The sequence below is a fragment of the Anolis carolinensis genome, chromosome 3 (genome assembly GCF_035594765.1).
Source record: "Anolis carolinensis isolate JA03-04 chromosome 3, rAnoCar3.1.pri, whole genome shotgun sequence".
Taxonomy (NCBI): domain Eukaryota; kingdom Metazoa; phylum Chordata; class Lepidosauria; order Squamata; family Dactyloidae; genus Anolis; species Anolis carolinensis.
The window spans coordinates 15,666,622-15,690,470 of record NC_085843.1 but is presented as its reverse complement, the minus strand read 5'-3'; the positions used below and the strand labels follow the sequence as shown (position 1 = coordinate 15,690,470).

Sequence of the window (23,849 nt, the reverse complement as noted above, 5' to 3'; positions counted from 1 at the left end):
GTCCATAAACAATATAGTCAAGTTTGCCAGTGTACTTGTTTCCAAAATCAGCTATCTGCCACAAGGGGGCAGTGTAGGTTCATTGTCCAGCATGCCATGCTACTTTAAAATCCAGGAAAACATGAAAGGTTTGAAGGCAGTAACAGAAGTTTTATTCTTCTGGCCAGTTGGGTGTTAGAACAGTGAATTGTTCCAAAGAATCAATATAATATATAATACAGTGAAAAGCATTTTATTCCGTTTGGCAGCCATTCAGAAGCCCGCTCCCTCCCTGATTAGCTCCAGAATGGTCAAGCTAGGATCTGAGCTGTCATTGTCTGGGGACTTACTGTGGATCAAGTATCCCTTATGGTTGGAGAAATGGAAAGCTTCTATTTGTCTATCTGAAGTTAGAGCCATTTGGAAGATCGTCCCAGAAGAAAAAGGACAAGACTTCAGAAATGGTCTGAAATAGTCAAAGATGGGATTATAAGGTTCATAATAGGGGCCAGCCCCCGAGACAAAAGAGTGAGTTTATGTAAACAGGGTTGCTGTGAGTTATATAAATACCTTGATTATATCTCTTAAGCAGCCTTGCTTCCCGGAAGGGATTCCCTTTTATCTGGATATTGGGCTGGCTTCCTGAATGTTCAATCCTCCAACAGTTTCCTAAGCATATTTTATATAGTTCAAGTTTCTTTGGGTGCCCAGTTCTTGTGCATATATATGTGAGTCCTCCTCCCTAGTTGTTTATTAATAAATAAAAAATGGGCAAGGGTTCTCCTCCAGTGGCAGATTGGAAAAAATTGTCTCATACTGGGTCTTGAGACCCAGCCAAGATCTAAAAATATTTTATACATTTATATTTATTATTAAAGAGGGGGGTGATTTCTTTTATTTTATCTTCATAATAGCAAAGATTTACAGGCTTCTCTTTCCTTTCTTGCTTGCTTTTCCTCCCCCTGCCTTCTCCACGTCTCTTCCTCTAACCTTTCCCCGGCCCCATCCTTCACACACTCCCTCCAAATTAGTCAGCTAATATTTATTCACATCCCTGGAGTCAGTGTCTGCATCTCTTCCCTCTGGATTAAGGGAGTATGCTCTCTTCCTTTCAAGAGTGGGACCTTGCTCTCCCTCTTACACCCCCCCCCCCAAATTGTGGAGAATCTGAAGCCATTCAATGTTTCTATCCTTATTTAGAATATGCTGCCACTCCTGCACCCATCAGCATATATTGATCAGAATCAGAAAATAACCTTTGAAAAACTAGAAATAGCTCACCTTATTTTTCAAAGACAATTCAGAATTTCAGATCAGCAATCCACTGCCTACCTATTTGGCTGCCCCAAGCTCCTCTTCCTGTCCTTCAAACACCAACCACTAGAACAGCCCATCCTTTTTGGTCATCTCATAACAAAAGGTCATATCTCAGTTTATTGGTTAAACTAATCATAAATTGGTGAGTTCCTCTTGGATGTTTATTGTGAACCTCTTTCTGTGGTGAATGCTTAAAGCTCCTGTCTGGACTGAAACATGGCAAGCTTTGCTGACACGTCTCAGCCTTGGCACAATAGCATGACACTTTTTATTATGTTCTTCCTGTGTTAGAATCTCCCTACGAATAAAAAACCCCACCACCAAAGGGAATGTCTTGGGCTATTTCCCCTAATTGCAGTGAGCTGGCTTACCATAAAGTCATACATACGTCAACTTCATGTAGTAGTCAAGGGGAGATTTAGGGGACAAAATTATGAATTTTGACATGACTAATGGATAATTTGAGAGAGATTCCTTGCAGATGGGAAAGGGTAAATGCCATCTCAGAGGACCACTCAGTCACCCCTGGTTGTTGTCATAATTTTCCATTCAGATACTCAAAAAAGACAGAAGGTGTGTAATAGCGGAAAGAATAGAAGTGATTTTAGCTTCTCCCATGATGAACTAACCTCTTGTGTTTTGCCAGTCTACTTAGAGAAGGAAATTGTTCAATTATGGCTAAGAGTTAAGGCACTGTGCTTGCATTGACCTGTGAATTTCTAGACTTATACATGAGTATATACAGTATTTTTATGAAGCACATTCCCAGTGTGGAATATATATCACCAAGTTAAAACAGTGGATGTGGCTCTTAATGTGACATGTCGCATTATCACAGGGTATCTATGCCCTGCACCACTGGAGAAATTATACTGTTTAGCCGGTACTGCACCACCTGACATCCATTGGGAAGTAGCAGCCTGTCATGAAAGGACCAAGGCATTGACATCTCCCGCCCATCCTCTGTTCAGACATCAGCCAGCAAGCCAATGCCTTAAATCAGGATCTACAGCAGTGGTTCTCAACTTGGGGTCTCCAGATGTTTTTGGCCTTCAACTCCCAGAAATCCTAACAGCTGATAAACTGGTTGGGATTTCTGGGAATTGTAGGCCAAAACATCTGGGGATCCCAGGTTGAGAACCACTGATCTACAGAGACATTCACAGGAACACCTCAGCAAGCGAGAGTCCAAAAGTGGCAGTTTAAAACCCAAAACCTCAATTCATGGCTGATACTGGATGAGAAGCTCCATCCTAGGCACACAGAAGACTGAGCAACTTGGAAGGACTGAACAGACTGCACTCTGGCACCATGAGATGCATAGCTAATCTTAAGAAATGGAGCTACAAAGTGGAATCCACGAGGTGCAAGTGTGGAGAGGAGCAGACCACAGATCACTTGCTACATTGTGGTCTGAGCCCTGTCACATGGACGGTGGAGAACCTTCTAGCAGCGACACTAGAGGCACTCCAAGTGGCCAGCTTCTGGTCAAAGGACATTTAGTATAATGTCAAGTTTTTGACTTTGTGTGTGTTTTTAAATACATTATAACTGTACCCTCAGTTTGCTTATGACATAAATAAATAAATAAATAAAGCACATTCAAAAGTTCTGTCCTTCATATTTGATACTTAATGCTTCCAACTATTTGGTCAGCTCCAAACTTTTCCCTGTAGTCTAAAATACTTCACTCTTTTCAGCTATCTTATCCTCCCTGTTGCCTCGGTATTTTCTTGTTCTGCTACCTGTACAAACCAAGCCATAGTGACATCCAGCGGTGGTGGATGATGTCCAGTGAAAGGAAAGCAGAGATGGTAGAACACTTCAGAGCATTCATTCCAGCAAAGAGGTGCTGAGCAGCTGAGTTGATGGCAATGGTGCTTAGATCCATTTCCCCGTCCAGTCCACTGCCAGGGATTGACTTCACCTCCTAAGAGGACTGACACTGGAGATGTATTTTCCCCAAACATGCTCTGACTGAGTCTCGTCCCATTTCTACCATCCTACACTGTGAAATACCAGGGTATTTTGGTCCATGCTCAGAAAGAACTGGGGAAAGAGAATGCACTTGGGGTTGCTTAGCAACTGCTTCTAGGGTACTGAGCTGTATAAAGAGAATTAAACTCATTGGAGGTGGCAGAGAAATAGCAGAGGTGGCCAACATTTGACAAGGCTAATTGCCAACGAACTGCCGAAAGTGCAGAGTAACAGCAAAGCAAGGGATGAAACCAGACCCAATGGGGGATTATGAGGTCTTGGATGATAAATGAACCCAAGCCTAATGGGTTATTACTAGCAATTAATACACCCTGAACATTGCAGGGACAAACAAACAAACTGGAAGTTCAAATAAGTAATTTGAAACCAATACAGGAATAGATACAAGAAATGAAGCAATAAATAGGCATGGTGAGGGAGTTGTAGGAGAGGACAATACCAAATTGCAATTTTAACTTTTTAAAAATTTTAATGCTTTACTTTCTCAAGCCATTTTAGAAAATGTATCTATAAGTGAAACTGTGTTCTCAGCATTTTTTTGCATTATAAAAAGATATTAACCTAGATTTTGGATCTATGATTCTATGAGTCTATGATAGAACTGTATCTCCTCTTCATTCTGCCCCAAATACACTTTTTAAGTTGCCACATGCCTCCAAAACAGCCATTTGCTGGCCAGTGGATAGTAGGATGGTGGTGGAGCAATGTCTAGCTAGGTTTCCATAGCTGGATGCACAGGAAGAGACGTGCTATGGGTTCTGTTTAATTATGCCATTGCTGTGAATCCTAGTATAGGAATATATATTATTAATGCCCCCCCCCCCCACCCACTCTCTGCCTTCCAGTAAAAGGTTGTGTTGGGAGGATAAGATTCCAGCAGCTTATAAAATGGGAAACTACTTGATCATTGTACAGTTGTAGAGGATTACAAACATGAGCCACACATACATAAGCTGTACTTAATGCTTTCCTAAGTCACTAACAAGATACCAGCCATGGGTAGCATATACAATTTTGTCCTACTCCAGGAACCTTATACACACTCAAGCAGTTTGGGACTGGAAAAAACCTCTTATATTTGTTTATAGTGCTTGGTTCATGTAGTGATCTCCAGGGATCATGAAGACATTTTACAGGAATACAAGCCCATGTTTTACTAAACTGCTACAGAAGAAAGGTTGGGGCAATGTTGTCATCTATAGTGCTTCAGGAGTTGTTGAGCTTGGTGTGACATACCAACAGGATTTTTGATAGGCCATCCTATGGACTGCTAAACATAAATGGGACTTTGAACACACAAGGTCTGAACTCTCCTAGAAACCAAGCTGAATAATCTGAAGCTGACGTGCTTTGGCCATATCATAAGAAATGCCAATAATACTTGGTTAGGTCGAAGACAGTAGCAAAAGAGGGGGGGGGGGAATTAGCTAAAATGTATAAAGGGGCTAAGAACAGTTGCAGGGGTCTTGTGAAAAAGCAAAGACATCTTGGATACAAATTCACAGTGTTATTCAGAAGATATTCAAAATAAAAGAATTGCTTTAAACTAGAACTGGTATTGGGATGACAGATTATTATACTAATAAGGAAATTAATGCACAATATAAGAGCACAGCAGCAATTGAGATCGCATTGATTGAAAATTCAATCTATTTTTTAAGAGAGTTGAAGTGGGTTTTTTTTTGTTTGTTTTGCAATTTATGTGAGGAAATGGTAAAATAATACTGCAGGCTTTGAACATTAGTTTTATTTTGTATTAATAAGAATTAGATGGGTATATTAGATAACTAGGCTAATAAGAAAGTTTAAAGAATGTTTGTTGTTGCTATTATTATCATTATCATTATTATTATCATTATTAGTGAATGGCCGCTGTCAGCTCCAGCTCCTGCCAACCTAGCAGTTCGAAAACATGCCAGTGTGAGTAGATCAATAGGTACCGCTCCGGTGGGAAGGTAACGGCGCTCCATGCAGTCATGCTGGCCACATGACTTTGGAGGTGTCTACGGACAACGCCAGCTCTTTGGCTTAGAAATGGAGATGAGCACCACACCCCAGAGTCAGACATGACTGGACTTAACGTCAGGGGAAAACCTTTACCTTACCAAGTATTTGATACACAAAATTCATACACAGCAAACAAGATCACTCTGCTGGCTGTTGTATTGGATCATACGTCGGACACTTCCCAAGTGTCTAGGACTATGTGATGTATCGGTGAATAATGCAGACAGCTCCGAGTAGGGTGGCCTTTTGCAGCTGACAGATGGGAATTTTGTCAGTACCGATTGTTTTTAAGTGCTGGCCAAGGTCTTTAGGTACTGCACCCAATGTGCCGATCACCATTGGGACCACCTTTACTGGCTTTTGCCAGAATCTTTGCAGTTTGATATTATTTATTTACTTACTTATTACCTGCCTTTCCTTGTGGCTCAAGGTGGGGTAAAAAGGTAAAGATTTCCCCCTGACATTAAGTCTAGTCATGTCAGGGGGTTGGCACTCATCTCCATTTCTAAGCCCAAGGGCCGGCGTTGTCCATAAACACCTCCAAGGTAATGTGGCCAGCATGACTGCATGGAGCACCATTACAGGGTGGGATACAACATAGTTAAAACAGTGGAGTAAAATAAAACACTTTTAAAATAAATATAACAGATGCACATAGAAAAATGCAGATTAAAATGTACTGATAAAATGCAGGATAATATTCTCAAGTTGAAATTTACCAGGTATACTACCTATGCCTTTGGTAAGAAAGGTGGGAGTTAACTTTTGAGAAGTCTGTATGTTTAATTTGACCATGTTATTTAATTAGTAGAGGTAAAAAAATATGCTTAGGTGTAGTCCAGATGAAATAAGTAGGTATATGTATTGTATTTGATATATGTTTATTGCTTTATGTATTGAGATAGATAGATAGATAGATAGATAGATAGATAGATAGATAGATAGATAGATAGATAGATAGATATGCATGCATACAGCAATACTAAGAATCCATTTTGGAAAAAATACATAAGAAAGCCTACTTGCAAAACACAAAAGTAGAAACAGTGACATCTCAAGAAACTGGCCTACCTCGGTTTTTAAAAAAAGAGCAATTAGAGCAAATGGGAAAACGACATAGACAGAAGCAGTGTTAAAGTGATGCCCCCCACCCCGAGTGACTGGGAGACATGAATAGTTTCTTTGGCAAAACAAAGCACAACACTTTCCAGCTGAACACTATTCATTAACTTGCAGCAGAAGGTGTGGGTGTGTTGCATTTGGAATGACTTTGTCCCTTCGAAGGTCCTTGTGTACTGAAGAGCTCCCACCACTTTCAACAGAAAGCTTTTTATGCGAGACTCTTTCCAGCCATCGTACAGCCAGGCTTGAAACTACACATGCTTTTGAATGTTGGCATACCACTGCGTCAATCTCACAATATTTCATCGTCATGGTAATATTTTTGGCGGCAGAGAAATTTCATGGTTCTTCACAGCTAATACGCTAGGGAACATTTTCTTCCTACTGTTCTTTTAATCTAACATCTTTGTTGAGATGCCAGTGACTTGGTGGGCAGCTACTTTATCTACGAAACCTGTGGGATGACTTCTGTGAAAAGAATGGGGCTTTGTTGTTGACCTGATTGAAGAGGAAAGGTTGGTATCTATAGTGTCAAAGAGAACCTACAGTGTTGTCTGAATATGTTTTTAAATAGTTTGCAACGTTTGGAAGAAGGGGACATTATAATAAATTTTACCTTAAAAATTATTGCCAAGGACTTCTTATTAATGTGTACGTTCCTTGACAGATGCAGTTGTACTTTTCTGACCATTGGTGCAAACTTTCATGGTTTCAGAAGCAAGTTTTGCAAAAGTAGCCATTTCCCATGCAGTTGTGCATTCTTGAACTATACATGACCATTGGTCAATCTCTTTATTTATTATTGATTTCATTAATAACTTTCTTTTGTTTCAAATGGGACTCAGTAGGATTACAGAAAGAGCCATTGTGCATTCTCCATTAAACAGTGGGACAACATTCAAGTACAATGACGGATATATAATTGGTTGCCCAATGTTGATATTCATTGGAACGATGGTGTAGAGTAATGGTTGTGTCTCTATAGGAATGTATATTTATACAAACACAATGTAGGATTCTTAGATTCTTGATTTGAAAACACTGACCATGTCAATATTTGCTTTATCCTAACAGGTAATCTGACTTTAGAAACACAACATGTGCAAGATTCAAAAATGGGCTTTGTGATTAATGCCATATACTCCATGGCATATGGCCTCCACAATATGCAGATGACATTGTGCCCAGGTTATGCGGGTCTTTGCGATGCTATGAAACCTATTGATGGACGAAAGCTTCTGGAGGCTCTTATGAAGTCAAACTTCACTGGGGTGTCTGGGGACATGATCTCTTTTGATGAGAATGGAGATTCACCAGGACGGTACAGTAAACATTTATAACTCTAAAGAGCATGAATTGCCTGAACTTCTGAATGACTTGGTGTTTTAATCTTGGCCTTTGGTGTTCATGACTTGGGTCCAGACTTTATGGTAGACCCATTGCAATGAACGGGACTTGTGTGGATTTCAATTGGTTCATTCTGTATTTAACTATTTTGGATCTCAGCTCTATGTCCTTAATCTATGGATAGTTCCAATTAGAGAAGACCCAGTTAATCAATTCGATTTACCTTCATGTTGACTCATGATTCAAACATTGACTCGTTTGGTATATTCGAAATGGGACTAACCAGTAGGATTCAGCCCAAAGTCTCCTTAACAGAAATACCAATTATTAAAACACCAGGTTTTAGGGATTTGTTGTTTTGTATAATATTTACCTTTCTCTGTCAGAGAGCTGTGGTGTCACAACAAACTACAAATGGCAGAATGGAGCCATAAAGGGTGTCAAACTGCTATAATTCTGCAAAGTGGATGGCTTCAAAAACCTCATTTATCATGCTGTGCTTTGGATTCTGAATGATGAAGGAGCGGGCGGATGGAGCAATTCTGTCAGAAAATGCTTCCGATTGTTGCAAAAGAGGACATCAAAGGCCTTAAGCTTCTTCCTTGGCGGTCAGCCAAGCAAATTCTCTCCTCGACTCTGTCTGTCTTTCTCTCCCCTTAAATGCCCAGAAGAAGGTTTCACCTTGATTGTATTATGCACAACTGGAAAATTATATTTTCAGATCACATTATTTCATTTGCATATATCTGAGTATGTGCAAGAGGGGGAAGTGTGGGAGGGAAGGAAATAAAAGAGGGGGATAGATTAGTCTGTGTACACATATGCACACTATTATTTCTATCATCTGTCTATCTGTCTGCCTGTTTGCCTGCCTGTGTATGAATGAATAATTTTACACACATACATACATACCACCAAGGAAGCATACACTGAATTATCTGATGCTTTTTAAATAAAAACTCATTTTCAGTCATTTTATTAAGTCTACTTTAATTTACAGTGCCCCTCTCAGATCCAGGTTCTGTCTGAAAACATTACTGTTCAGGTTTTTCAACACACACACACACAGTCATTTTATACACTTTATCTATTCAGTTTTGTGTTCTTTCACCATTAGTGTCTGTGTGCTATGCAGTATTTGTAGTTATGGTGTAACCTACTCTATTTAAATTGTGATCAGATTTTTTTTTAGCTATCAGTTCATTACAGTGACAATTGCAATTCCAGGTTCAGTGCGGTGGGAAATCTCCTTCAGGATTTAATCCAACTATTTAAATAATTGTTCAAGGTGCTGAATATTGTTGTTGTTGTTGTTAGTATTGTTTTGTGCCTTCAAGTCTTTATGATCTATGGCAACCCTAAAGTGAACCTATCACAGGGGTTTTTTCTGCAAGTTTTGAGACCCCTAGGGAAAACATCTCTGGGAATCTCTAGGTCTTCCAATATGGTTGTGTGATAACTTCCAGTGGAAATTGACCATAGAGTCATGTTAGAGGATCTAGAGATTCCAAAGGAGATATTCTCTCAAGGAAAAAAACTTTTATTTACAGTTCTACATTTTCATTTCCTGATCCCAGAAAATAAGGCGTGCTGACTGTACTAAGATTATTGTATTAAAACTGAGCCTAAATCCAGTTGTGAGTTCTAGCTACAATAGACTCATTGAATCCATGGGGATCTGGTAAATCAGCAGTTTTAAGGTTTCTCTGATTTAAGGAATGTATTCTAATCATGACTAACAACTGGATTTAAATTGGCTCTAACTCTCTCTTCTCAAAATCTAGGGTAGCTTAGAATTTGGCAGCCCAATGATCAATTTATTTTCTAATATGTTTAGCACTGAAGCCTGTTATCTGTCAATGTACTTGCTGCGCTTAACATTGTTATGTTAATTCTAAATGTAGTTCAGACTAATGATTTATCTTTTGTTTAAAGGTATGAGATTATGAATTTTAAGAAAATGGGCAAGGACTACTTTGACTATATCAATGTTGGAAGTTGGGACAATGGTGAACTAAAAATGGATGATGATGAAATCTGGTCAAAGAAGGTTACCATCATCAGATCTGTCTGCAGTGAACCTTGTGAGAAAGGAGAGATCAAGGTATATAAATGTTATTGGAAATTTGTTGTGCCACTACCCAATGACTAAGTTTTGCAGGCAACATTATATATTATTCAGAGCTTGAAAGCCACTGTTCAAAAATAATTATTTACAGTTATAGGTGGAAATTTGTTGAGAAACTGGGTCTTTGTTGGTGGACTTACATCTGCCAGGATTAGCAATGGGCAGTTCTATAATATACATGTCTAATAAAGAGCTGCTATTATATTACTATGTAGGGGAGCTGGCAAAGAGACCAATATGCATTGAAACTAATGCACAATTGCATGTATTCATATTGGGACCAATGTACATACATTTTGTCTGATGCACATGGGTCCCTTGTGCATTCAGCCCATTGGGAATCAGACACTGACATTTTTGCCAATGTCCCATTATGCAACACCCCAATTTACTGGCAATGATTTGTAGCGCCTCTACTATGTAGCTAAGTACATATAGTTACAAAATGTAGATCACAATGAAAGATTTAGGCCATAATTTTATAGCCGTCAAAGGGCAGTGTTTATGATAAGTGTTATACATGTTGAGAATTAACTTTTTGAGATATGAATAGATTAGAGACTGGTATCTAGTACAGTTTTAGAAAACATTGAAAACTAATTTGAAAACATGTAGTAAGTTTTAGCTAAAAAGAAGTATTTTTGGTCAATTTGTTTAAGGATCCATTTGGCTCAAAATATCAACACACATAGATAGATAGATAGATAGATAGATAGATAGATAGATAGATAGATAGATACCCAACCCAAAAAGTGTACAAAATAAACTGTGAACTCTATTGAAATGTTTCCATCCATTCTTTATAGGTAATCCGCAAAGGGGAAGTCAGTTGCTGTTGGACTTGCACACCTTGCAAAGAAAATGAATTTGTTTTCGATGAATACACCTGCAAGGCCTGTGACTTGGGTTCTTGGCCCAATGATCAGCTCACTGGTATGTAAATTATGCTTTTACAAGTGGGCTCTGAAAATTGTTTCAGCACTGAAAACTTCTATTCAAGGTTCTAGCTAGACCTGCTCTTTCCATGATATTCCATTCAGCTGTCGAATTCTGTACATTTGAAATAAACTCTACATTCTTTGGCTAGTGCGCATGTTGAGTTCTCACTGTTCTGTTTTGAAATCTTAGGTTTTCTTTTTTCAAGTGAGTTTTCATTGCTGTACTTCTGTAACATTTGGCTTGGTACCACTAAGCCTGCTAACAGCTTCTGCTTATCTATAGTTGAGTCTATTATACCTATTCAAGTATCCACAACATTACTGTAAAAATGAATTTTCCTCCCAAAATGGCCACCAGATACAGTAGATAGATACATCATGTGGAAACATGAACATGAGTCAACAGTGTGAAGCAACAGCTTAAATAACCAACATGATTCTAGGCTGCATCAATGGGAGTATAATGTCTAGAGCGAGGGATGTAATTTCTTCTTGGTAGTCAGACCTCACCTGGAATACTGTGTCCATTGCTGGCACCACAATTTAAGAAGGATATGGACAAAGATATGAAGCGTGTCCAGAGAACGGCAATCAAAATGGACAAAGGTCTGGAAGCCATAATCCATGAGGAATGGCTTAGGAAGCTGTGCATGTCTAACTGGAGGAGATGCGATGGTCATATTTAAAAATTTGAAAGTTTTGAAGATAGAACTACCACAATTATATGTATTATCTTGATTCTCCTTTAATTGTCACAGAGCCAGCCTACAAAAATCTGAGGTTTGTAGTTTGGGAAGATGTTATGGTTCTCTGGTAAGGTAAAGGTAAAGGTTTCCCCTGACGTTAAGTCCAGTCGTGACCGACTCTGGGGGTTGGTGCTCATCTCAATTTCTAAGCTGAAGAGCTGGCATTGTCTATAGACACCTCGAAGGTCATGTGGCCAGCATGACTGCATGGAGCACTGTTACCTTCCCACCTATTGATCTACTCACATTGGCATGTTTTCGAACTGTTAGGTTGGCAGGAGCTGGGGCTAACAGTGGGCGCTCATTCCGCTCCCGGGATTTGAACCTGGCACCTTTCGGTCTGCAGGTTCAACAGCTCAGCGTTTTAACACACTATTTAGGGATCCCTAAATAGCTCAGAAATCCTAGGATTCCATAGAAAGCAGCCATCACAATTAAAGTAGATTCAAATTGCTATACTTGTGTAATGTGAAAGCAAGATGCATTTTTTCTTGCAAAACTGCCAGGTCCTCCACTTAACCACAGCTGACAGTATATGTGTGCCAGGAATGTTGATATTTTTATCTTTCAAAAAAGATATATGTGTACGCACAGTTGCCAGCTGAAACTCTGTTTCCATTCTGTTTCTTTCTCCAGTTCATTGGTCAGAACTAATTTTTCATATGCTGGGCACTACGGGAACGATTAATTGAGATAAATTTCACTTTAGGATGTTGCCAGGTTTGATAAAGCTTTCTGCATTCCTGTATTATTATATTTAGACGATACCAATCCCAAATGAGATTCAGCAGCCATTTTGTACTTTGAGAAGTAATAAAACAGGGGGATGCAGTTATTCTCTCTATCCCACCACTGCCGCAGGTATATTTGCTAGGAAGTAAAAAGAGGGTGAAGGGGACTTTCTTTCTCCTGTAATTCTAGAAGACATTCTAGAAGACCTTGATCCACCAGGACATTTATACTGGTGGATCAAAGTCCAGCTTTATTCAGGGAAATAAATGCATTTTCTCCCATCCTAACAGATTAGAATCTGAAGGGACTAGAAGTCTTGAACCACAAGCTTGTGCACTTTAATATAACTTGTCAAAATTCCAAATGGCTATTGCATGTGCTAAGAAAATTCCACCAGGCTAATTCACCATCCTAGTGTCAGTTCACATTGGGTGAGTCTATATGAGTAAAGACAACCACAAAGTTGGTGCTAGCAGCATTCATGATGTACAATGATTTTTAGCAAGAATCTGGATCTTTTCCCGTTCAACTGAACTTCCTTCACAATAAGCAAAATTGAGAGATATTCTATAGTTTGCAGGAGACACCATATTGTCCACTGGATCTTCAGGCAATGAATTGTCCACCTGTAAAACATTACCATGACCCTTCCCTTGCAATGATGAATTCAGGAAAGGGGATAAGTTACCTTCAGGCAACAGTTGTTACTGCCACACAGTTTATTATTTATTTATTTATTTATTTCCATCATTTCTATCCTGCCCTTCTCACCCGAAGGGACTCAGGGTGGCTTACAGTCTGGCAAAATTCAATGCCAATATACAATACAAAAAGTTACATCTGCTGAGGTCAGAATAGGTTGCCCAGTCATGTGATTAACAAGAAAGGGTCACAATCTGAATAAGACATGACACACAATCTGAATAAATCATGACACATAAGAAAAAGGGAATGGCAATAGTAGAGTGGGTTGAGTTCAATGGAAATTGACTGCTCTTCTCCCCTCAGAGACTAGAGCATTGACAGTTGGAGAAAAATTATTTATTTATTTATTTACAGTATTTATATTCCACTCTTCTCACCCCGAAGGGGACTCAGGGCGGATCACATTACACATATAAGGCAAACATTCAATGCCTTAACACAGAACAAAGACAGAGACAAACGCAGGCTCCGAGCTGGCCTCGAACTCATGACCTCTTTGTCAGAGTGATTTGTTGCAGCTGGCTGCAGCTGGCTGCTCACCAGCCTGCTCCACAGCCCGGGCCCTTATTGCAACTAGGTTGATGCACTATGAAGCTTAATAATAATAATAATTATTATTATTATTATTATTATTATTATTATTATTATTATTATTATTTACTTGGGAAGTGTGTCGACTTGTGATTTTGTGATACGAAATCCAGCATATCTATCTTGTTTGCTGTGTCATAAAATAAAATAAAAATAATAAATCTTTTTTTAGATCCTGCTTTTTCCCATGAAGGGACCCAAAGTCTTCTTCTTAATGGTTTCTTTATTCAGTCATTTTTGTTGCTGAATGCTTTTTTGGAACCAGAGGAGAAAACTTGGCAACTCATTCTTTTTTGGTTCTGGAGTCACTGAAACAAACTACTTTCAGCAAGCTTTCATCCAAGGAGAGAGGGGGGGGGACAGAAAGAGAATGCAATTAATTCCACCAGCATTTAATTAATCTTCAGGCTATTTCTCATTTTTAATGTCCTCTAAATGTGTTGGCGGCTTGATTTTTGAGGTGAGAGAACAAGGAGGCTGGTATTTAACAGTTCATGAAATGCCTTCAATGCTTCATTTAATGACTGGACAGTTGAAGTGTGCGTTTTACTGTAATTACATGAAAAGTGTCTAATTGATCTGTTGGAGTAAATTAAGAACAACCCTGCCGTTCCTTCCCCCCTCTTCCCTTTAGATCATACTTGAGTCATTTAGCACTATACGCTACCAAGTAGTTCCTTGACAAGGAGACATTGAAAGTATGCCTTCTGCATTCTGATGAGGCATTGCCCTAGTTGACACTTTTTGATCTAGGATGAGGAATGTGCAGCCAGTTTTGTGGCCTATGAACACTGCTTCAAAGTCTCCAATTCAGTCCTGGACCATCCCCAAATTTAATCCTTTCCCAGTGCGATTTTTAAGAGATTTTTGTCCAGAAAGTGAGGCCAAGGTCCAAGAGGCAGTCTTGACTTGGTGCCAGAAAGAAACATTAATGTTCATTGGATTTCCAAGGGGAGTATATTCTACAACAGGAATGCCATAGCCAAGAAGAGCTTCTCCCATGTCCTCCCACATTGTTCACAATAGTGGAACAAAGAGATGGGCTTAATATATGTATGGATATATGTTTGTATATATATGTATGTGTGCCCACACACACACATGCACAAACACATATATGCACTCCCTAAATCTATTATGAAGACTGAGGTTTATAGGAAGGGCCAGTTCACTGGAGACACATCCCTTGCAATTCTTCATAAAGTTCTTCAGCCTGAAATATCTTCAACCTTATCTTGGAGTTCTTTAACTTTACCATTGAAGGTATACTTATTCTAATAGGGTTTTTTATTTTGAAAAATCATTTTTAACACAAACTATCTAATTTACAATTAAAGTAGTATCCATTTCATGAAAAGAAGACAGAAAAACATATGAACTAAACAAAAGCTAAAACACCGTACCAAAAACATTGATATCAAGCATTAAACGCTAACAAACTAAAGTTGTGTCTATATCACCCTAATAATAATATAAAAAAGAAAAATATATTATTCGAATACAGAACCAACTAAACAATCATCGTAAAATTACCAGTAACCATAGCCACAGCTTATTTCATTCTTAGATTTCTTATGGCTCAGAAAGTCAGCCCTTCTTATCTCTCTCTCAGTGTGAGACAGAATCAACTTTATTTGAGTCTGTACTATAAAGATGATGCAGGAATGATTTCTGAAGCATAAGGTTTTAGCTTCAAGAAGAAGCAAGCATTATTATAAAATGTCTGGGAAGGTTTTTAATTAATCAGAGGTTGGATAGACAACTTCAAAAAGTGTTTTAGTTGTGTAGTGTTGCATGGCAGGGTGTTGGACTAGAGCAGGGGTCCCCAAATTTTTTAAACAAGGGGCCAGTTCACGATCCTTCGGACCGTTGGAGGGACTATAGTTGGCCACCAAGCAATAACAACAACAACAACAACAACAACAACAACAACACCAAAAAGAGTGTTGGAAGAGACCCTTTGGGCCATTGAGTCCAATCTCCTTCTGCCTTTGTGCACCGAAAGCACAAGCAAAGCACCCCTGACAGATGGCCACCCAGCCTCAATGCTAATAATAATAATAATAATAATAATAATAATAATAATAATAAGAAGAAGAAGAAGAAGAAGAAGAAGAAGGGTTGGAAGAGAAGAAGAGATCCCTTGGGTCATTTAGCCCAACCCCCTTCTGCCCTTGTGCCATGGGGGCCAGATAAATGGCTTCGATGGGCCGCATCCGACCCCCGGGCCTTAGTTTGGGGACCCCTGGACTAGAGTGAACATGTGATCTCTTTGAACTTCAGAATACTTGAAAATGCAAAGAAGCACTTATGCATATTTAGGAGATATGACAAAGTTGTAGCTCCTAGAATACATGTGAACTTGTCTCAGTGAGAATCAGATAACCACACTTGTATCCTATGTGTTGCTTGAAGATAGAAGTAATAAATGCTGTCATTGCCATAATACCTTGTGAGGTAAGAGCAGAAAGAGCTTGTATCTCCTGCCATGTCTCGATATGAACATCAAAAGAAACATCTAATGTTTAGTGTCACATTGTCAGCTTCATAATTTTCACTCTAAAAAAACAGAGCAACTTGGAAAAGGTGTGAGAAAGGGATGGACAGTTCTTGCAATTGGTGACTGTGATTCATATTTTACGCGACGAAACCCCAGCTCTTTACTGTCACAAAAGCTCTAACTCACAATTCAAGGTCACATGACAGGCTTCTTTACAACTTTTTCAAAAACACTATGATACTCTACAATTATTTTTATGTGAGCTTATTAAAAAAAATCAAGATTCCATAATTCCTGGTACAGATTGCACAAAAATGAAATAAAAAGAAACCGGAGTGAAACATGTAAATATTGAGGAACCCTGAATTTTGTTAGAAATATAGAGTCGGAAGGTAGAAACACAAAATTGGAAGAGACCCCAAGGCCATCCATCCCAATCTCCTGCCATGCAGGAATATTTAAAACACTCCTGACAGGTCACCATCCAGCTTCTGTTTAAAAAATCTCCAAAGAAGGAGATGCCACTCACCAGACTCTGAGGCAGCACATTCAACTGTCAAATAGCTCTTACTTTTATGAAGTTCTTCCTAAAGTTTAAATGGAATCTCTTTTACTGAAATTTGAATCTATTGCTCTTTGTGGTAGTCTTTAGAGCAGCAGAAAGCAAACTTCATCTTCAATATGGCATTTTTTCAAATATTTAAACATGGCTATCATGTCTATTCTTACCGTCCCTTCTCCAGGCTGAACATGCTCCCTAAGACACTTCTCATAAGGCATGGTTTTCAGATCTTTTACCAGTTTGGTCACCCTCCTCTGGACATAGTCTAATAGTCTATCATGTTAATATTCTTTCTGAATGGTGGTGTGCAGAACTTGATATAGTATTCCAGGTTACTGTATTATTGCAAGGAATAATAGAGTGGGATTATGACTTCCCTCAATTTAGACACAATACTCCTTTTGATGCAACTCAAAATCCCATTGGCTTTTCATATGGCATTACATTGTTGGCTCATGTTCTACTTGTTGTTTACAATGACTCCAAGATTTTTTTCAAGCCAGGTATCACTTGTCTCGTATCTGTGCATTTCATTTTTAATGGCTAAGTGTAGTACTGTACATTTCTCCCTGTCAAAATTCATTTTGATAGATTTGGCTCATCTCTCCAGTCTATTAAAGTCATTTTTAATTGTAATCCTTTCCTCTGGGGTAGACTGGAAGAGAAAGAAATCAAATATATAATACACCTATTAATTCTATTATTCAGTGTTGTCAACATATAAAACACATTTATTCAAATGTTGTACCTAAGTTTGAACTATTTTGTTTAGGCAATAAATTTGGTCCTCTTGATATGAGATGTTTGATTGAGTATGCCATTCCATGTATACCATCTTACTCATTTAAAAAAATAAATAGACACAACTATAAGTAAACAAACATGAATGTGAGTCAGCATTTAACAGATGGGTCAGAATCTCAAAAAAGAATGGAAAGAATAATTGAAAATATTTGTAAAATGTTCAAATAGCATGTTTATTGAATGTCAGGTAATGATGACAAGAGGAATCTTTGACCAATGGGAATGTGTGCAGTTTAGAGTATGCTGTATAATAAATTCACGCCTAGTTGTTTTGTTCAGAAAATTGGATTGTTTTCTGTGATATAATAATAAGACGAAGAAAATTCCACATGTGAATTTTTCATAGAATGAGTCTTGAACTGTTAATTATCTCTTCCAAAGATTTTCTGACAAAGATAGCAAAAGTTATTTTAGAAGAAAATTAGAAAATAATTATTCCTCAATACTAAGGTTTTGAGAACTATAAAAGATGTCCAGTACAGGAACTGGTTCAAATCAGTGAAAAGAACAGTCCAAAATGCAGGCCTTCTTGAGGTTTACGACTGGTATTGAAATTATTAGAAGTGATTAGTTGGTACTAATCAAAATATTATGTGATAAACATGAATAAGGAATGCAAAGTTCTTTCTACTAGAGACCCTTTGCTTTTAACAGTAGCATTGTGGTTTGAAAGCCAACAAATCTACTAGAGACCCTTTGCTTTTAACAGTAGCATTGTGGTTTGAAAGCCAACAAATCGCCATTTCCCTTCATAGCATGAGATAAATATTCATAAGGTCATTTGAAAAGAGGAAATGTCAAAAATCCAATCTCTTTGCAAACAGGGACACTCCATCTAGTGCTCAATGCAAAGTAGGGCTTATTTTCATAAGATTGTTTGCCCGGTAATATTTGCACTAGAACACAGAAATGAGCACCCATCATATATATGAAGTGGGATACATTTATCTGAAAGTCTTTGAGCACTTCATAGTGCTATAGAAATACATTTGTCGTCATTGTCATAGTACTCACAGCGGTAGTAGAACAATTAATTGAACACTGAAGTGAATGGCTATATGGATTAGCCTCTCCATAAGACTTCAAAGGGAGTAAGGGCAAAAGTCAACTGTTAACGAAGAGTGTAATCATACCCATTGTGACAAGTGTGATTAGAAAAGTATGTGTCCATTTTAATCAAGAAAATGAAGGGTGGTAGGTTTGCCATTATCAATTATCCTATTAAAGCAATCAAATAGAATGTGAGAACACAGGTAATATTTTTAAGCAGCCAATGATCATATGATTTAACCTTTGGGGATAAGCCAATCAGCTTAGCAGAACTTGACAGGAAGCCATGGAAAGGGGGATTATGGCAACTCCAAGGCTTAGAAAAGTCATTGGATGGCAACCAGATGGGCCACAGTCAAGGAACTGTGAGAAGATGAGTCACTCCAAGGAGGACATTCAAAATGGGGAATCTGCAATGAATACTTGTAAGCAAATAATGTTGGTAAAGATGTTGCTCTACAGACATTACAGCCCCACCGGGGGAAAGGACCTAGTTGTTTAAAAGAGGTCCTTTGAATCAGTCATAAGATATAGATGTTGGAGTGCAACCAATTCCACTTGCTAGGTGAGATTATATGAGTATTTGCATATTTTGGTTAGCTTTTCTTATTTTAAGAGTTCTTTTGCCTTGCAATTGGTTGATATCCTACATCAATACCATGACTGTGATGACAGAGCTCCATCATGATGATGTCTACCCCAGCCTATCATCACAGTCTAACAGCATCCCAGCCAAAGTATTTTGGAGTGCTAAAGATTGGAGCATTGGGAAATTTTGTTTTGGTTTTGGCATGACTTAAGGACAGGCAACTGGGAGACCCCTTGATGTCCTGCCAGAACTCTTTGTCCGAAAACACCTTGCCACCAGGAGTACACTTTGGGCATCATTTGCCAGCACTTCATTCTCCAGTACTACAGAGACATTTTAATCAAGGTGCTGCTGGGCTATGAAGATAGGTTTTGGGAGTCATGTTACTGGATGTAAACATTAATTCCCAGCAGTTAGAATAGCATCAGTCCAATATGGAATACGATACCAGTCAATTGACTACATAAAAATAAAGGCAAAATTTTGACTTCTGTGCAGAAAATCTTAGCTGATTTGCAAATAAATTGATTAAAGAAGAAGTCTTGAAGTGCAACAATAATTGCTTTCATGGCATGTTTTGATATATTGATATTTCCTGTATCAATGAGGCCAAGAATATGTGTGGGTACGTTCTATATCTCCTCACAGATGGAAGTGGCATCTGGTTTTCTTTTTATCTCTCTCTCCCACTGAAATAACTACCTTGCCATTTAAGGATACCTTTCAGAGGTGGCTCTTCCACTATGTGCGGTGGAACTAGAACCTCATTTGGAAAATGCCAGAAAAAAAAACAATTGCAGCCCCTTGGAGACTTAGGAAGAATGGCAGAATGCTATTCAATTACTACTATTTAACTGAAAATTGAAGGGTCTACACCTCAAACCGTATTAAGCAATTGATGAAATTTGTTGCAGACCTTCTTTATCTTTACATTACACCCTAGACCTGCAAATTGGGATCCAAACAAGCCCGGGAGCCATGTTTTCTTAATATCACTTCCATTGTACTTTTTGTAGGTTCTATTAACTCTATCTCTGTTGTCTGATTAACATACCTTATCCCTTGAAAAATACAGTTACTTGCAACCCAAATGATTGTTCCCCTCTCTCTCTCTCTCCCTACCAGGTTGTGATTTAATTCCAGTTCAGTATCTGCGATGGGGTGATCCAGAGCCAATTGCAGCTGTTGTATTTGCCTGCTTGGGTCTCCTGGCCACCATGTTTGTTACTGCTGTGTTCATCCTGTATCGCGACACACCAGTTGTCAAGTCTTCAAGCCGAGAACTCTGCTACATCATCTTAGCTGGGATATTTTTGGGCTACCTGTGTACTTTTTGTCTTATTGCAAAACCTCAGAAGATCTATTGTTACCTACAACGAATTGGCATTGGTCTTTCCCCTGCAATGAGCTACTCTGCTCTGGTGACAAAAACCAACCGGATTGCACGGATCCTGGCTGGCAGCAAGAAGAAAATCTGCACCAAGAAACCTCGATTCATGAGCGCCTGTGCCCAATTGGTCATAGCATTTATCTTAATAGGCGTCCAGTTGGGCATCATTGTGGCTCTTTTCATAATGGAGCCCCCAGATATCAAGCACGATTTCCCAAGCATTCAAGAAGTATATCTGATATGCAACACCACCAACCTGGGGGTTGTGACTCCCCTTGGATACAATGGTTTGCTCATTTTAAGTTGCACCTTCTACGCATTCAAGACCAGAAATGTTCCAGCAAATTTCAATGAAGCCAAATATATTGCTTTCACCATGTACACTACTTGCATCATTTGGCTGGCTTTTGTCCCCATTTATTTCGGGAGCAACTATAAAATTATCACTATGTGTTTTTCGGTCAGCTTGAGTGCCACTGTAGCCCTTGGTTGCATGTTTGTGCCAAAAGTGTACATCATCCTTGCCAAGCCGGAGAGAAATGTACGCAGTGCATTTACCACCTCAACTGTGGTTCGCATGCATGTTGGGGATGGGAAGTCCTCTTCTGCTACCAGCCGGTCAAGCAGTTTGGTCAACCTGTGGAAGAGGAGGGGATCTTCGGGAGAGACCCTAAGGTAATGCTTGCTAATATAAGAGGTTTTAGGAACAAACGTAGGTTTCCTTATTGTAGGGAAGGGGAAAATAAAAGGGGAAGATGTATCTATTCTACATTGTGTTGTATCTCACCAAGTGGAATATATTCAGAAGGGTTTGGTAGCCTTCCATCTTTTGAAATTCTAGATCTAAATTGTATCCCAGACTGTAACATGGAAAACAGATTATTCTGAATTAATATAATCATGACCTCTTTGATCTAGAGACATATTTCTCACTTTACCTTTTATCTTCTTCTTTCTCTTTTTCCTCCTATGTCTTCTGTTCTCATAGTATTTCTCCTCCTTACAGAACTAATGCAATCACAAGCCAATGATGGCACAACCTGCTACTGAAAACTGTTTAGTCTAATAGACAAAATTCTTATAATACTCTTTTTTGAAGCTGCTCACCTAGCTTTCTACATATACTCCCACAACATTGTTGGAAACTATTATTTTATATCTGGTCTCTTGCATCCTTAGTTAGGTGCATATGTAATATGCTCATTTCATGGGTGAGACCAATCCTATGGGTCTTCCCAATCCAATGCAATCCTGATACATTATTGCATGAGACAAAGAACAAGATTTTCCTGTGTGTATATGTGCCTTTAAGCTGCATGTAGCAACCCCATGAATTTCATAGAGTTTTCTTGTGCAAGCAATATTCAAGTGATTTTAGCAGCTCCTTCCTCTGAAATATAGTCTATAGCACCTAATATTATTTGAAGGTCTCCCATCCAACCAGGACTGATTCTGCTTAGCTTCCAAGATCAGATGGGATCTGTTGTTTTTAGGATATTTATGCTCCAATCTTTTCTCAATTCTATACTCAGAAGGAAATTGGATTTGAAACAGTGTCTTATTTCAGCATTGGCAATAGATCAGTGCCCTTCTTTGCAACATTGGAAAGGAATTCGTTTAGAGCAACTGGGGCCATTTTGGGTGGGACCAATTTTTGTTCCTGAATGAAATGGAGAACAGACTGCCAGAAATGTACTGCCAAAATACGTATAGAGAAATCTATCTCTATATTTGAAAAAAAAATGGTATTCTCTTTCCCTCCTTCTTATTTCATTTGTGTATGCTTCTCCATGAGTCTGGAGAAGCTGTAAACAGACTGCTTTAAAGACTCTGGAGAAGCTGTAAAAAAAGATGAACAGCAGATCCGAAAGGATTGCAGGAAAGGGAATTCATCTCTCTCTTGTTCTTACCAGAGAGTGGCATTTCAGGTAGTCTGGAGTTGGATACAAGAGAATATTTGGAATGATAATTAAAACATGTTTCTTGAACATTGAGAAACCCTGTTGAAAATATCCTGAGCTGATAAGAATTTTCAGTTTCAGACTTCTTCTACACAAAATTCACACTTGTCCGTTTTTCTCTTTCCATACATTCTGTTCTAAACAGAATGTGAAGCCTATTTCTGCACAGAAAATGCTATTTTATGAGCAAAACAATCAGTTATTTTGGATTCTTTTTTTATTGAACTGAAGGTTATTGAACTGTGTATACTCTTCAAAAACTGCACAATGTTCACAGTTAGAAGAAAATGGCTAAAATTCCTTCATGCTTCCTTTGAGATGAAAATTAGCAAAGAATTTCATTCCAATTTTGGAGGGGCTGAGGTCTACAAAGCCATATCCATACTCAAGGCTCACATTGCCCACCATGGTTCCAGGCTTGAAGAACCATTATGAGCTGAATACGAGTCTCTTTTCCAACAGTGGTGACTGGCCATGGAACAAAGGAAAATGAGGTCTGGACTTGCAGGCTGTTCCTTCATCTTATGACAAGCCCATGCAATTAACATAAATTTTGGTAGGAAACACACAAAGGGATTGACCTCTACCTGCCCCTTTTATTCTAGCATTCGCACAAACACTATAACTATTGACATTCACTGAGTCCTTTATTGTGAGCTTGCCTTCTTAAAGAATACGGCACTTCTCTATCTCACAGGTGCCAGCGTGAGATAAAATGTGTGATCACCCTTCCACCCCAAGCCTTAATACAGAACCTATGAAGGAAAAATGAAATATAGCTCCTGCATAATCAGGGGACTGTTATGACCTGTTGAGTCAGCTGCACATGTGCCAGAAAAAGAAAAATGAGAGCTCCTCCAAAACAAGAAGTGCAAATTACTTCCTCTTGTCTTTGAAGCTGTTAATACAAAATTCCTTTCTCTCTGCTGATAGTTAAACTCACTACAGGCTTCCTGGAGATCTCTGCACTGTGAAAAGACAACATAATTGCTTCGTAACTAGAAATTAATCACGCACCATTCAGTAGATAGGATGGGATCATTAGGAGTTATGTGTGGAATTTCCACTAGTGTTTTCCAAGTGAGTCAACCAGTTTAAATTTTGTTCTTCATAAGGCTCTTCTTCCTACTCGTTTCTCTTCTTCTTTGGCCTGCCATTATGCTGATAGCTTACAATCTGCTACTTTACCCATTGTTATAGTATCATCAATACCCTAAGTATTGCAGGGTCCATATTGTTAGGACTGGTCCAGAATTGTTCATATCTGAGGTGGAATATCCAATAGATCCTTAGATCAAGGGGTGTAGTACCAACAGACCTTGGTCAAATGCATATCAATTTATCTTGCAGCAGCAAGATCATAAGCCACAATTCATGTAAAAT

At 38.7% G+C, this 23,849-nt stretch overlaps 1 protein-coding gene across 5 annotated transcripts in view; it reads left to right on the top strand.

Annotated features, from left to right (window-relative positions):
- grm5 (glutamate metabotropic receptor 5) overlaps nt 1-23,849 on the top strand; it is a 1,174,932-nt gene that overhangs the window by 238,862 nt on the left and 912,221 nt on the right. For all 5 annotated transcript variants that reach the window (XM_062977083.1, XM_003219342.4, XM_008108118.3 and 2 more), the window contains exons 5-8: nt 7,498-7,744; nt 9,706-9,874; nt 10,705-10,831; nt 20,241-21,180. In XM_062977083.1, the coding sequence (XP_062833153.1) occupies nt 7,498-7,744; nt 9,706-9,874; nt 10,705-10,831; nt 20,241-21,180 (1,483 nt within the window). The remainder of the gene's footprint in view (nt 1-7,497; nt 7,745-9,705; nt 9,875-10,704; nt 10,832-20,240; nt 21,181-23,849) is intronic.